General features: G+C 45.0%; 1 protein-coding gene across 1 annotated transcript in view; it reads right to left on the reverse strand.

Annotated features, from left to right (window-relative positions):
• Positions 1 to 605: 605 nt before the first annotated feature.
• The window catches only part of LOC141220801 (striatin-interacting protein 2-like), a 61,339-nt gene continuing 47,136 nt past the window's right edge, over positions 606 to 14,808 (reverse strand). The window contains exon 7 of the mRNA XM_073666406.1: positions 606 to 1,122. Coding sequence (XP_073522507.1) covers positions 872 to 1,122 — 251 coding nt within the window. The 3' untranslated portion in view covers positions 606 to 871. The remainder of the gene's footprint in view (positions 1,123 to 14,808) is intronic.

Consider the following 14,808-nt stretch of genomic DNA (forward strand, 5'->3'; position numbering starts at 1 on the left):
CGCCCCTAATAAGAACATACAGGTATCCTGTAGCCGTGTGAATTAGTCCTTTTCTGTCTAAGGCATATGGGTTCAGGATCCACCACTATGATCCAGAGAGAAGAGTTGCTTTCCTTCTGGAGGACCCAGCCTATCGGTGCAAAATATTGGCGTCCCATTGATTTTATTGAATAAGTGCCATTGAATGCTTCATTTATTCATTGCTTTCCCTGGAAGCAGAAGCTGATGGCGAGATGGGGGGGGAGGGGTTGCCGCATTGAGTGCAATGTATCTGAAGAGGTATTCCAGTTTAAACATTTTAACTAATTAACTGTATAATAAAGTTTCTTGAGTACTTTGAGTATCAATTCTTTACAGTTTTTAGTCATTTTGAACATTCATAAGGTTTTTTCTACGAATATAAATCGGTCGTTGCCACGTGACGTACACACAGATGCAGTGCATGGCACCGGAAACACTAGTCTGTATACTGTGACAGGCCGCGCTGGTGTGTGACCATCACAAGACCCGGACAGATTGCTAGCCTCAGGAAGCAATCCAATATGGTTCTCATTCAGTGACTACAATTAGAGATTTTGAATACTGTGAGGAATTGGTACACAAGGTAGATCACGTTTTACTTTATAACAAATCACCTTTACTTGCCATTATTGGCAACCTGAATAATGGGTAGACAAACCAATATAGGCAGCTTGGTGTAGGATTACAGGAAAAGTCATCTCAGCTTGGCTTCTAATTGAATTCCTGCAAAGTTGGGGGAGCAGGATAGGGATACATTTATAGCTACTTGGATCTATGATGGGTCTTTTTGACAAGTGATCTAAGACAGTGGACCAAGAAAAGGACGAACAGCAGGTGCTACATTCATCAGTCAGGAATATTGTAGAAGGTCTTCCCACTGGATTGGATTGGAGAACACCTCCCTTTCCAGCCAGAGCTCATAAGTATAATGGAAATCTTCAGGGAGTTCAAGATTTTGTCCCACAACACTCTGCAAACAGTTATCCACCGGGGCAAACTCCCAGTTTGTATTCTTCTCATATCTCCAACTGTTGAAACTCTCGATGTTTCCCCGCAAAGTGCACTCTTCAGCCTGGAAGTCCCAGGGTCTGGCATCTATGTCTAATGTAATAAATAGGGATAGAAAGTCACCAAAATGTTATTTAACTATGCCATTACTAAGAAACATGAATGGGTGGACAATGACCTCTATATTCTGCTGCAATCTCCAGATTTCACACTACAAACTGCATACATTACTAAATTGATCTCTTAGGGTATGTGCAGAAGATCAGTAAACGCTGCGGATTGGTCGCAGCACACTTGCACTGCGTGCAATCCGCAGCGGCCAGATGTTACAGCATAGTGGATGGGATTTGTACAAATACCATGCCCACTATGCATTCCCGTGCTCATGCGACTCACCAGCGGAGATGGACATGCGGCGCGTCTTCACAGAACGCAGCATGTCAATTCCTCTTGCGGAGACGCTGATCTCCACAAGAGAGATTCAACCAGTGCAATGCACATGCGGCTTCACCTGTGTGCAGCGCTTTGAACGCAGCATCAAGTATGCTGCATTCAAAGTGCTACCATTCCTGACGGTGTGCACATACCCTTAGACCCGATGAGGATGCAGAGGTTAATTTGAAGAGCCATGTCAAAGTGGCTGCATAATCCCTTTATGAATATTTAAAGGGGTTTTCCCACAAACGAAAGCTGATTTTAATCAATAGATCTTGGAATAATAATAACTTCCACAATTGGATGTGTTAAATAAAATGTTCCTGTGCTGAGATAATCTTATAAATGTGCCTCTGCTGTGTACTGTGTAATGGATGTGTCTGACCCTGCAGGAACATGGTCTGATCATACCACAGCTCCTGGACAGGGGAGGAAGCAAAGGAGTATACAGACATTACAGCACGGGGTCACAGCTGATTCTTTTTGTGAGGTAAAACGTTTCACTGCCTGTTTTTAAACAATGTTTTACTTCAAAGAAAGAATCAGCTGTGATCCCGTGTTGTAATGTCTGTATATTCGAGCTGTGGTATGATCAGATCGTGTTCCATACACGGTCAGACACAGCCATTGCACAGGGGAACATTTATAAGATCATCTCAGCACAGGGACAGTTTATTTAAACACATCCAATTGTGGAAATTATTATTTAAAGATCTATTGATTAAAATTAACTTTTGTTCGTGGGAAAACACCTTTAATTCAATTTCACTCTACCTAGCCAGAAAGCGCTTCAGGGACCCTCCTGCTGCCGAGATCTCACATTGCTCAGTACAAGCCGCAGCTCTCAGTCCAGCTAGATGGTTGGAAATTGTATTCACTTGAATTAATGAGCCATTTCTTTCTACGGCTAAACTAAAAATGATCACCTTAATATCTTAACACGTATTTTAAAAGTAAATAAATTAATCTCTTAGACCTGATGAGGTTGGTATAATAAATGCATTTTTTGTGTATTGTGAAAACTTGTGACTGATCCACTTTAAAGGGCATCTGTTAGTAGGTTCAACCCTTCTAAGCAGTTTATATGGGCATGTAGGTCATAAAAAGTGGACTAAAATGCTACCTTAATATCTGTAAACCGATATAATATTCCACAGATATTCATGTTTTTCCTATATGTAATGAGCTGTTAAGATCTATTGGCCGGACATAGATCTGCATGAGAATCTGCCTCCAGAGCTTATTTTAAATTAAAGGGGACGTCACCATGGCGGACTGGAGAGGGAAGAAGGAAAGAAGAAAAGGGGAAGAGAAGGAAAGGGAGTAGGGGAAGGAAAGAAAAGGAGTAAAGTAGGGAAAGGAAAGGAAAGAAGGGGGGGGATAAAAAAAAAAAAAAAAAGAGAAATAAAGGTCTCCATGGGGGGGACTTACTGTAATATTGTAAAACGAGTACTATCATGTAATATCTGTTCCAAGTTTTGATATGTTTAATAAAAATTTATCCGATTAAAAAAAAAAAAAAGGGGGGACGTCACCAACCTGAGACATGTAGATCAAGAGAGCAGACTTTCAGTCATTACATGTCTCATACTGGTAAAGTCCCTTTTCATTTAAAATAAGCTCTGGAGGCAGATTGTCATGCGGATCAGTGTGAATGCACCATGCAAACAATGTACTAATATAATTCCAAGTAATGGTTAAAAGGGTAACGGTCACTTTCATTTTTCTTTCATAAATCAATAGTACACATGAAGGTAAGCAACTTTGTAATATATCGTATCAGAGATCTGCTTCTTTCTGTGACAGAAATGATCAAATTATCAAAATTCTCAATTCTGAGATAAAATCTGTATTCAGTGAAGACATTTTCCCATTCCTGAGATAGGTTTGCATCAATAGCAGCTGCCAACTCCTATGTAGACGGGAGGAGGAGCTAGAGACAGAGCTCCTCCCCCTACATAGAATTGTATCAGTAGTATCTGCCATCTCCTATCTCAGGAATGGGAAAGTCTGTCTTCACTGAATACAGATTTTACCTCAGAATCAAGAATTTTGATAATACCTGATCAATTCTGGCAAAGAAAGAAGCAAATTAGTCTGATAAGATATATTACAAAGTTGCTTATTTTCATGTGTACTATTGATTTATGAAATAAAAATTAAAAAACGGCGATTACGCTTTAAGTATTAACCCCTTAAAAGCCCAGGGCGTACTAATACATACCTGCGCCCTGGGCTTTAAGAGCCAGGTACGTATTTGTACACCCGGTTGATTTTGCCTGCACACAGGCTGTGCGGGCGCGATCGCCGCCGGCTGTCAGATTACACCCGGTGTTATGTGCTGGGAGCGGTCCCACACCGCTCCCGGCACATCGATCACAGCATTGCGGAGGTAAGCGCCGATACGCACCTCTTCCCCGGCGTCCCACGCTGTCTGAGGCCGGGTCCCGTGGTTGTCATGATGACCCGGATGTCGACATGACAACATCTGGGTCACCAGACAGCAGGAAGGTACTTTGATCATGCGCAGTGCATGACCAAAGTATCTTCTGAATCTGCAGCGCTTACAGCCTGTATAGCACAGGGATGGTGCTCCATCCCTATGCTATACAGGCGATCAAAGTAAAAAAAAGTGAAAGTCCCATAGTGGGATAAAGTATAAAAGTAAAAAACTGTTAAAAAATGAAAAAATAAAAATAAAAAAAATAATCCACCAAAAATAAAAATATAATGTACCCATCAATAAATATTATGAAAAAAAACAAAAACAATAAAAGTACACATATTTGGTATCGCCGCGTCCGCAACGACCTGACCTATAAAACTGTCCCACTATTTAACCCCTTTAGTTAACACGGTAAAAGACAAAAATAAAAAACGATGCTTTATCATACCGCCAAACAAAAAATGGAATAAAACGTGATCAAAAAGACTAATATAAATAAAAATGGTACCTCTGAAAACGTCATCGTGTCCTGCAAAAAACAAGCTGCCATATAGGTCCATCAGCCGAAAATAAAAAAGTTATAGCTCTCAGAATAAAGTGATGCAAAAAATATTTTTTTTCTATAAAATAGCTTTCATTGTGTAAAAGCGCCAAAACATAGAAAAAAGATATAAATGTGGTACCATTGTAAAAGTACTGACCCGAAGAATAAAGATACCTTATCAATTTTACCACACGCAGAAACAGCATAAAAAAAACAAAAAAAAAACAAAACACAATTCCTGAATTGTTGGTTTTTGTTTATTCTGTCTCCCAAAAAACGGAATAGAAAGCGATCAAAAATGTCACGTGCATGAAAATGGTACCAATAAAAACGTCAACTCATCCCGCAAAAAACAAGCCGTCACATGACTGTCGGCCAAAATATGGAAAAATTATAGCTCTCAAAATATGGCGTTGCAAAAACTAGATTTTGCAAAAAAAATGCGTCTTTTAGTGTGAGACAGCGGTCAATCATAAAAACCCGATATGATTCTGGTATCGCTGTAATCGCACCGACCTGAAGAATAAAGTCGTCAAATCACTTATACCGCACGAGGAACGGCGTGAAAAATAAACTCTAGGGTTAGTGTTGGGGCTAGGGTTAGGGTTAGGATTGGGGTTGTATTAGGATTGGGATTTTTTTCAAAAGTAAAAAAAAAAAAAAAAAGATGACAATATGGTGACTAGTGTTGAGCGCAAGTGCATGCTACTTGAGTTTGCATCGGGTGCTTGGGTATACACTAAGTGTCGCGGATGCTCGAGTGATATGCTCGTGTCTCCGCCCCATATGCTTCGCGGCCAAAAAAAAACTCGCAGGGATTGCCTGTCATTCACAAGCGATCCTTTTTTGGGTGTCTAATAACCGTAAAACATGCGGGCGGGGACTCGAGCATGTCACTCGAGCACGCGCGATACATGGTGCATACCTGAGTACCCGATGCAAACTCAAGTAGCGAGCACTTGCGCTCAAGACTAATGACAACTTATTCAATATGATGACCTAATGTTATCAAAATCTGTGTCGTACATCTGGGTTCAAAATGTTCACTATACCCCTTGATAAAATCCTTGAGGGGGCTAGTTTCCGAAATGGGGTCACTTGTGGGGGGTTTCCACTATTTAGGCACATCAGAGGCTCTCCAAACGCCACATGGCGTCCGCTCTCAATTCCAGCCAATTTTGCGTTCAAAAAGTCACACAGTGCTCCTTCCCTTCTGAACCCTGCTATGCGCCCAAACACTGTATTTTCCCCACATATGGGGTATTGGCGTACTCAGGAGAAATTGCACAAAAGTTTTTGGGGTCCATTTTCTCCTCTTACCCTTGTGAAAATAAAAAATTTGGGGCTAAAACATCATTTTTGTGGAAAAAGTTTGATTTTTTTTATTTTCACGGCATCATGTTATAAACTTCTGTAAAGCACTTGGGGGTTCAGGGTGCTCACCACACATCTAGACAAGTTCCCTGAGGGTTCTAGTTTCCAAAATGGTGTCACTTGTGGGGGGTTTCCACTGTTTAGGCACATCAGGGGCACATACGCTAATTATTCAAGCAAATTTTACATTCAAAAAGTCAAATGGCACTCCTTCCCTTCCGAGCCCTGCCGTGCGCCCAAACAGTGGTTTTCCCCCACATATGGGGTATCTGCGTGCTCAGGAGGAATTGCACAAATTGCATGGTGCAATTTCTGCTATTACCCTCATTAAAATGCAAAATTGGAGGCTGAAAAACATTTTTGTTGCAAAAATGTGAAAATTTTATTTTTACAGTTCATTGTTCTAAACTTCTGTGAAGCACCTGGGGGTTCAAGGTGCTCACCACACATCTAGATAAGTTCTCTGAGGGATCTAGTTTCCAAAATGGTGTAACTTTTGGGGGGTTCCGACTGTTTAGGCACATCAGGGGCTCCCCAAACGCAACATGGTGTCCGTTAATTATTCAAGCAAATTTCACATTCAAAAAGTGAAATGGCGCGCCTTTCCTTCTGATCCCTGCCTTGCGCCCAAACAGTGGTTTTTACCCACATATTGGGTATCTGCGTGCTCAGGGGAAATTGTACAACAAATTTTGCGGTCTATTTTTTCCTGTTATCCCTGCAAAAATAAAAAAAATTGGGTCTAAAGTAACATTTTTGTGAAAAAATGTAAATGTTCATTTTTTTCTTCCACTTTCCCAAAATTCCTGTGAAGCACCTGAAGGGTTAATAAACTTCTTGAATGTGGTTTTGAGTACCTTGAGGGGTGCAGTTTTTAGAATGGTGTCACTCTTGGGTATTTTCTGTCATAAAGACCCCTCAAAGGGACTTCAAATGTGATGTGGTCCCTAAAAAAATAGTTTGGTAAATTTTGTTTTAAAAATGAGAAAATCGCTGGTCAACTTTTAACCCTTATACAGTGGTGGCCGAAAGTATTGGCACCCCTGCAATTCTGTCAGATAATACTCAGTTTCTTCCAGAAAATGATTGCAATCACAAATTCTTTGGTATTATTCTCTTCATTTAATTTGCTTGCAAGGAAAAAAGACAAAAGAGAATGAAGCAAAATTCAAATCATTGATCATTTCACACAAAACTCCAAAAATGGGCCAGACAAAAGTATTGGCACCCTCAGCCTAATACTTGGTTGCACAACCTTTAGCCAAAATAACTGCGAACAACCGCATCCGGTAACCATCAATGAGTTTCTTACAATGCTCTGCTGGAATTGTAGACCATTCTTCTTTGGCAAACTGCTCCAGGTCCCTGATATTTAAAGGGTGCCTTCTCCAAACTGCCATTTTGAGATCTCTCCACAGGTGTTCCATGGGATTCAGGTCTGGACTCATTGCTGGCCACCTTAGAAGTCTCCAGTGCTTTCTCTCAAACCATTTTATAGTGCTTTTGGAAGTGTGTTTTGGGTCATTGTCCTGCTGGAAGACCCATGACCTCTGAGGGAGACCCAGCTTTCTCACACTGGGCCCTACATTATGCTGCAAAATTTGTTGGTAGTCTTCAGACTTCATAATGCCATGCACACAGTCAAGCAGTCCAGTGCCAGAGGCAGCAAAGCAACCCCAAAACATCAGGGAACCTCCGCCATGTTTGACTGTAGGGACCGTGTTCTTTTCTTTGAATGCCTCTTTTTTTTCCCTGTACACTCTATGTTGATGCTTTTTCCCAAAAAGCTCTACTTTTGTCTCATCTGACCAGAGAACATTCTTCCAAAACGTTTTAGGCTTTCTCAGGTAAGTTTTGGCAAGCTCCAGCCTGGCTTTTTTATGTCTCAGGGTAAGAAGTGGTGTCTTCCTGGGTATCCTACCATACAGTCCCTTTTCATTCAGACGCCGACCGATAGTAGGGGTTGACACTGTTGTACCCTCGGACTGCAGGGCAGCTTGAACTTGTTTGGATGTTAGTCGAGGTTCTTTATCCACCATCCGCACAATCTTGCGTTGAAATCTCTCGTCAATTTTTATTTTCCGTCCACATCTAGGGAGGTTAGCCACAGTGCCATGGGCTTTAAACTTCTTGATGACACTGCGCACGGAAGACACAGGAACATTCAGGTCTTTGGAGATGGATTTGTAGCCTTGAGATTGCTCATGCTTCCTCAAAATTTGGTTTCTCAAGTCCTCAGACAGTTCTTTGGTCTTCTTTCTTTTCTCCATGCTCAATGTGGTACACACAAGGACACAGGACAGAGGTTGAGTCAACTATAATCCATGTTAACTGGCTGCAAGTGTGATTTAGTTATTGCCAACACCTGTTAGGTGCCACAGGTAAGTTACAGGTGCTGTTAATTACACGAATTAGAGAAGCATCACATGATTTTTCAAAGGGTGCCAATACTTTTGTCCACCCCCTTTTTTAGGTTTGGTGTGGAATTGTATCCAATTTAGCTTTAGGACAATTCTTTTTGTGTGTTTTCATTGAAGACAAATTAAATAAAGATAATAATACCAAAGAATTTGTGATTGCAATCATTTTCAGGAAGAAACTGAGTATTATCTGACAGAATTGCAGGGGTGCCAATACTTTTGGCCACCACTGTAGCTCCCTAATAAAAAAAATGTTGGTTCCAAAATTGTGCTGATGTAAAGTAGACATGTGGGAAATGTTATTTATTAACTATTTTGTGTGACATACAGTACAGACCAAAAGTTTGGACACACCTTCTCATTTAAAGATTTTTCTGTATTTTCATGACTATGAAAATTGTACATTTACACTGAAGGCATCAAAACTATGAATTAACACATGTGGAATTATATACTTAACAAAAAAGTGTGAAACAACTGAAAATATGTCTAATATTCTATGTTCTTCAAAGTAGCCACCTTTTGCTTTGATGACTGCTTTGCACACTCATGGCATTCTCTTGATGAGCTTCAAGAGGTAGTCACCGGAAACGGTTTTCACTTCACAGGTGTGCCCTGTCAGGTTTAATAAGTGGGATTTCTTGCCTTGTAAATGGGATTGGGACCATCAGTTGTGTTGTGCAGAAGTCTGGTGGATACACAGCTGATAGTCCTACTGAATAGACTGTTAGAATTTGTATTATGGCAAGAAAAAAGCAGCTAAGTAAAGAAAAACGAGTGGCCATCATTACTTTAAGAAAAGAAGGTCAGTCAGTCAGAAAAATTGGGAAAACTTTGAAAGTGTCCCCAAGTGAAGTTGCAAAAACCATCAAGCGCTACAAAGAAACTGGCTCACATGAGGACCGCCCTAGGAAAGGAAGACCAAGAGTCACCTCTGCTTCTGAGGATAAGTTTATCCGAGTCACCAGCCTCAGAAATCGCAGGTTAACAGCAGCTCAGATTAGGGACCAGGTCAATGCCACACAGAGTTCTAGCAGCAGACACATCTCTTCAACAACTGTTAAGAGGAGACTTTGTGCAGCAGGCCTTCATGGTAAAATAGCTGCTAGGAAACCACTGCTAAGGACAGGCAACAAGCAGAAGAGACAAGGAATGAACATTAGACCAGTGGAAATCTGTGCTTTGGTCCGATGAGTCCAAATTTCAGATCTTGGGTTCCAACCACCATGTCTTTGTGCGATGCAGAAAAGGTGAACGGATGAACTCTACATGCCTGGTTCCCACCGTGAAGCATGGAGGAGGAGGTGTGATGGTGTGGGGGTGCTTTGCTGGTGACACTGTTGGGGATTTATTCAAAATTGAAGGCATACTGAACCAGCATGGCTACCACAGCATCTTGCAGCGGCATGCTATTCCATCCGGTTTGCGTTTATTTGGACCATCATTTTTTTTGGAACAGGACAATGACCCCAAACACACCTCCAGGCTGTGTAAGGGCTATTTGACCAAGGAGAAGAGTGATGGGGTGCTATGCCAGATGACCTGGCCTCCACAGTCACCAGACCGGAACCCAATCGAGATGGTTTGGGGTGAGCTGGACCGCAGAGTGAAGGCAAAAGGGCCACAAGTGCTAAGCATCTCTGGGAACTCCTTCAAGATTGTTGGAAGACCATTTACGGTGACTACCTCTTGAAGCTCATCAAGAGAATGCCAAGAGTGTGCAAAGCAGTCATCAAAGCAAAAGGTGGCTACTTTGAAGAACCTAGAATATAAGACATATTTTCAGTTGTTTCACACTTTTTTGCTAAGTATATAATTCCACATGTGTTAATTCATAGTTTTCATGCCTTCAGTGTGAATGTACAATTTTCATAGTCAGGAAAATACAGAAAAATCTTTAAATGAGAAGGTGTGTCCAAACTTTTGGTCTGTACTGTATCTCTCTGATTTAAGGGCATAAAAAGACGGATTTTGGTAAGACCTTACCTGTAAAATCCTTTTCAGCGAAGGAAGGAAGGGAGACACAGGATCATTACTAGTGGGTAGGCGGAGCCCCACAGGATAGTTCACCTCAGATTTATAAAAAGTGACGACCGGCCCCTCCAGCCTAGGCTCCTCCTACTCCCATGATTCTCCAGTCCGTACACAAGCTAAGGAAGAGCAGATAACACCAGCGGAGCAACACAACCTCTTCTGAAAACTCAGAAAAAAATGAGAGAACAGGTTATGCATATAGTAGAAGAAACCACACAGTCCCAGGTACTACTCACTGGACCTGACAACTGCGATGAGCTGGCAATGCTGGAACAGAGCCTTTGCGCGCCAACCCCAACCCAGATAACCGCCATCAGAGAGGGGTCGCGCCGCATCTGAAAAACTATAATAAACTTCTGCCATGGGAGGGTGCTGTGTCTCCCTTCCTTCCTTCGCTGAAAAGGATTTTACAGGTAAGGTCTTACCAAAATCCGTCTTTCAGCAGCAGAAGGGAAGGAAGGGAGACACAGGATCATTACTAGTGGGACGTCCCAAAGCAGTCCAGAACTTAAGGGTGGGAAACAGTGGCAGAATCGCCAACACCCCAACAACTTAGATAAAAGCGCAACCAGCGCTAAACTAAAGTTAAAGAGATAACCTAAACCACCGCAGCCTGCAGGACCCTACGTCCTAGGGCCGCATCAGCGGAAGCACTGACGTCCACCTTATAAAATTTTGTAAAAGTGTGAACGGAACGCCAGGTAGCTGCCCGGCAGAGTTGAGCTACCGAGGCCCCTTGGTGAAAGGCCCACGACGACCCCACAGCTCTAGTGGAGTGAGCTCGAACCTTAATAGGGCAAGGCTCGCCTCTAAGCCGGTACGCCTCTAGGATAGCCGACCGTATCCACCGAGCTCTAGTGTCTTTGGAAGCCCGCTGACAACGTCGACGACCAGCAGGAATCACAAAAAGAGAGTCCGACTTCCGAAACCCTTGCGTGATTGAAAGATAAAATTTCAAAGCCCGCACTAAATCCAACGAGTGCAAGGCCCGCTCCTTTGAATTCCTTGGTTCTGGACAGAGTGAGGGCAACACGATGTCCTGATTAACATGGAAACGTGACACCACTTTAGGCAGAAAGTCACAACGGGGGCGAAGCACCACACGATCCGAGTGGAATTCCAGAAAAGGGGGCGAGCAAGACAGTGCCGCCAATTCAGAAACCCTTGTCAAAGAGGTGAACGCCACCAGAAAGGCCACCTTCCAAGAAAGCAAAAAAAGCGTAGCAGAATCCATAGGCTCAAAAGGTCTGTGTTGAAGAGTCTCCAAGACTAGATTAAGACGCCAAGGAGCCACAAACTTCTTCCGAGGCGGAAACTGACGTGTTACCCCGTGAAAAAAGGAACGCACATCCCTGCGCGAGGCAATAGCCTTCCGAAAAAGCAAGGATAGAGCAGATACCTGACCCCGCAAGGTACTGACTGCCAGACCCTTGTACAATCCATATTGCAGGAAGGCCAAGAAGTTGGGAATGGAAAAAACCCTCGGGTTTCTTGAAGATCCAGAACACCACGAAAAGAAGGCCTCCCAAGTTTTGTGATAAACCCTAGTCGTAGGAGGCCCTCTGGCCACTCGCAGAGTGGCAATGACCTCGGCTGAAAACCCTTGACGGGTCAAGATTTCGGTCTCAAGAGCCACGCCGTCAAACGAAGAGACTTCAGGCCCGGATGACGAATGGGTCCTTGGGTTAACAAGTCCGGGCGAAGAGGTAGTGGAAACGGAGGTGCTGCCAGAAGCGACACCAGCGTTGAAAACCACGCCCTCCTTGGCCAATCTGGCGCCACCAAAATTGCCGAGATTCGCTCGAGTTTGATCCGTCTGATCACCAGAGGTAGTAAAGATACCAGTGGAAATACGTAGATCAGCTCGAACTGGTCCCACGGGGCTACTAGAGCATCCACCGCCACGGCCTCCGAGTCCTTGTACCTGGACATGAACGTCGGAATCCTGGCGTTCAGCCTGGATGCCATCAAATCCACTTCGGGAGTTCCGCAACGGGAGCACAGCAGTGCAAACACTTCCGGATGAAGACTCCATTCTCCCGGATCCACTTGCTCGCGACTGAGAAAATCCGCTGTGATATTCCGCACTCCTGGAATGTGAATCGCGGAGATGACTGGAACCCTGGACTCGGCCCATAACATGATCCGAGAGACCTCCATCATGAGTCTGGAACTCCTCGTCCCGCCTTGATGGTTGATATATGCGACCGCTGTCGCATTGTCCGTCTGAACTCGGACTGGCAGACCGCTCAAAGGGACCGTCCAATGGCGGAGGCAGAGAAAAATTGCCCTCAACTCCAGGATATTGATCGGCAGAGAAGACTCTTCTGACAACCAGACTCCCTGAATCCAGAGATCGTTCCAAACTCCCCCCCAGCCCGTCAGGCTGGCATCGGTGGTTATGACCGACCACCGTGGAAGGAGGAAAGATTTCCCCAGGGATAACACCTCCGGACGTAACCACCATCTGAGAGACTCTCGCACCCTGCGGGAGATAATGACACTGCGATCCAGCGAAGCCGGCGATTGATCCCAATGGGTCAGAATGAGATCTTGGAGACCCCTGGAATGAAATTGAGCAAACGGTGGTGACAATACCATCAGACCCAGAAGGCGCATACACCTTCGAAGGGACATTGCCGTCGTCGACCTCATGGCTTGAACCTGGTGACGAAGGTTTGCTTGTTTGTCCGGAGGCAGGGACACCACTGCCCGTACCGTGTCGAAATGCATTCCGAGGAACAGGATTGACTGTGACGGCTCCAGAGATGACTTCTTCCAATTGACCAGCCACCCGAAGTCTTCCAGGTGCTGAAGGGATAGATCGCGAGCTGTCACCGCCTCCTCCGCTGTGGATGACACTATCAACAGGTCGTCCAGGTAGGGAAAAATCGTAATCCCTTGTCTTCGGAGAATTGCCATAAGTGGCACCAGAATTTTTGTAAAAACCCTGGGCGCCGAGGCCAACCCGAACGGCAGGGCCACAAACTGATAATGAGCCTGACCTATGGCAAAACGCAGGAAGCGCTGGTGGGCCCTTCCAATGGGGACATGCAAATAGGCATCTCGGATGTCGATTGACAACAAAAAATCGTACTGTGACAGGGCCGCCACAACAGAGCGAAGAGATTCCATGCGGAACTTCCGGGTCCGGACATGAAGATTCAACTCTTTGAGATCCAGAATGGGGCGAAACTTGTCCTCCTTTTTGGGAACCACAAAGAGGATGGAGTAAAACCCCCTTCCCCAGTCCTCCGGTGGAACCGTAACCACTACGCCGTTCTGCAGAAGAGAATCGACCTCCCGCAGCAGTGCAGCTGCCAGCTTGGGCTCGGACGGGATGCGAGACTGGCAAAACCTGTCTGGGGGTTGAGAATGAAACTCTATGAAATAGCCTGCCGAGATAACCCGCGTCACCCAGGCGTCCGATACGTGGAATGCCCAAGTCGACTCGAATTGGAGCAGACGACCCCCCACCCGGGAACCCTCGGGTGAGCACCTGGCATCAGTCCGCCTTAGCGGGCTTTTTGTCAGTTTCCCGTTTGTCTTGACGGAAATTCTGTTTCCAGGGAGTACGGGATTTTTGAGAGGTCTTCTTTCCGGAAGACGAGGGACGACCCGATCCCCAAGAGGGCTGACCGAACCGTCCCCTGGGCCGAAAGGACCGACAACCACCACCGACACTAGACTTGCCAGACGTAGACGCCGCTGCTCTCCGCTGCGGCAAAGCCGTATCCTTTGCTTTGGCCTTAGCAATCAGCTCCGTGAGGTCAGAACCAAAAAGCTGACCGCGCTTGTACGCCAGACTCAGCAAACCTTGCTTGGATACAGCGTCTCCAGTCCACTGCTTCAGCCACAGCGCTCTTCTGACTGTGACGGCCGAGGATTGCGCTCTGGACAGAACCGAAGTAGTATCCAGAACTGCGTCTCTGCCATATCGGGCCGCCTCTTCCAACAACTGGATGAGTGTTTCTACCTCCGATAACGGGGTCCCATCTTGCCACGCCGTCCGTAGCTGATCCAACCACCGCAGAGACGCCTCACCAGCACACATGGCTCCTAAAGATGCTCGGAATCCATGACCCGCGGCCTCGTAGATGGATTTCGCCGCTAACTCTGTCTTTCTGTCTAGCGGATCCTGCAGACTCGCCTTCCCTTTAACAGGAAGCAGAGAAGATTTACTCAGCTGAGATAAAGGAACGTCCACCTCAGGAGAGGGAACCCAATTAGCGACCGTCTCCGTGGAACAGGGGTACAGAGCATCAAAAATCCATGTCCCCTGAAAACGCTTATCCGGACACAGGCGTTCTTTCTCCACCGCTCGCTAAGCTCATCAAGTGATGGCAGAGTCGACCGAGTCCGACGCGACTCCTAAAACAGCCGGGCCGACTTACCAGGGCGTCTCGATACCTCATCAGGCAACTGTAACGCCTCTCTCATAGCCACAATAAAGGCATCCACACGGCCCAAAAGCGAAGCAGAGCGCCCCTGCCGATCCTCTTCGTCAGAATCGGAGATCTCCCCAG

The sequence above is a fragment of the Phyllobates terribilis genome, unplaced genomic scaffold (assembly GCF_046119375.1).
Source record: "Phyllobates terribilis strain yellow unplaced genomic scaffold, ASM4611937v1 Scaffold_303__1_contigs__length_2303217, whole genome shotgun sequence".
Taxonomy (NCBI): domain Eukaryota; kingdom Metazoa; phylum Chordata; class Amphibia; order Anura; family Dendrobatidae; genus Phyllobates; species Phyllobates terribilis.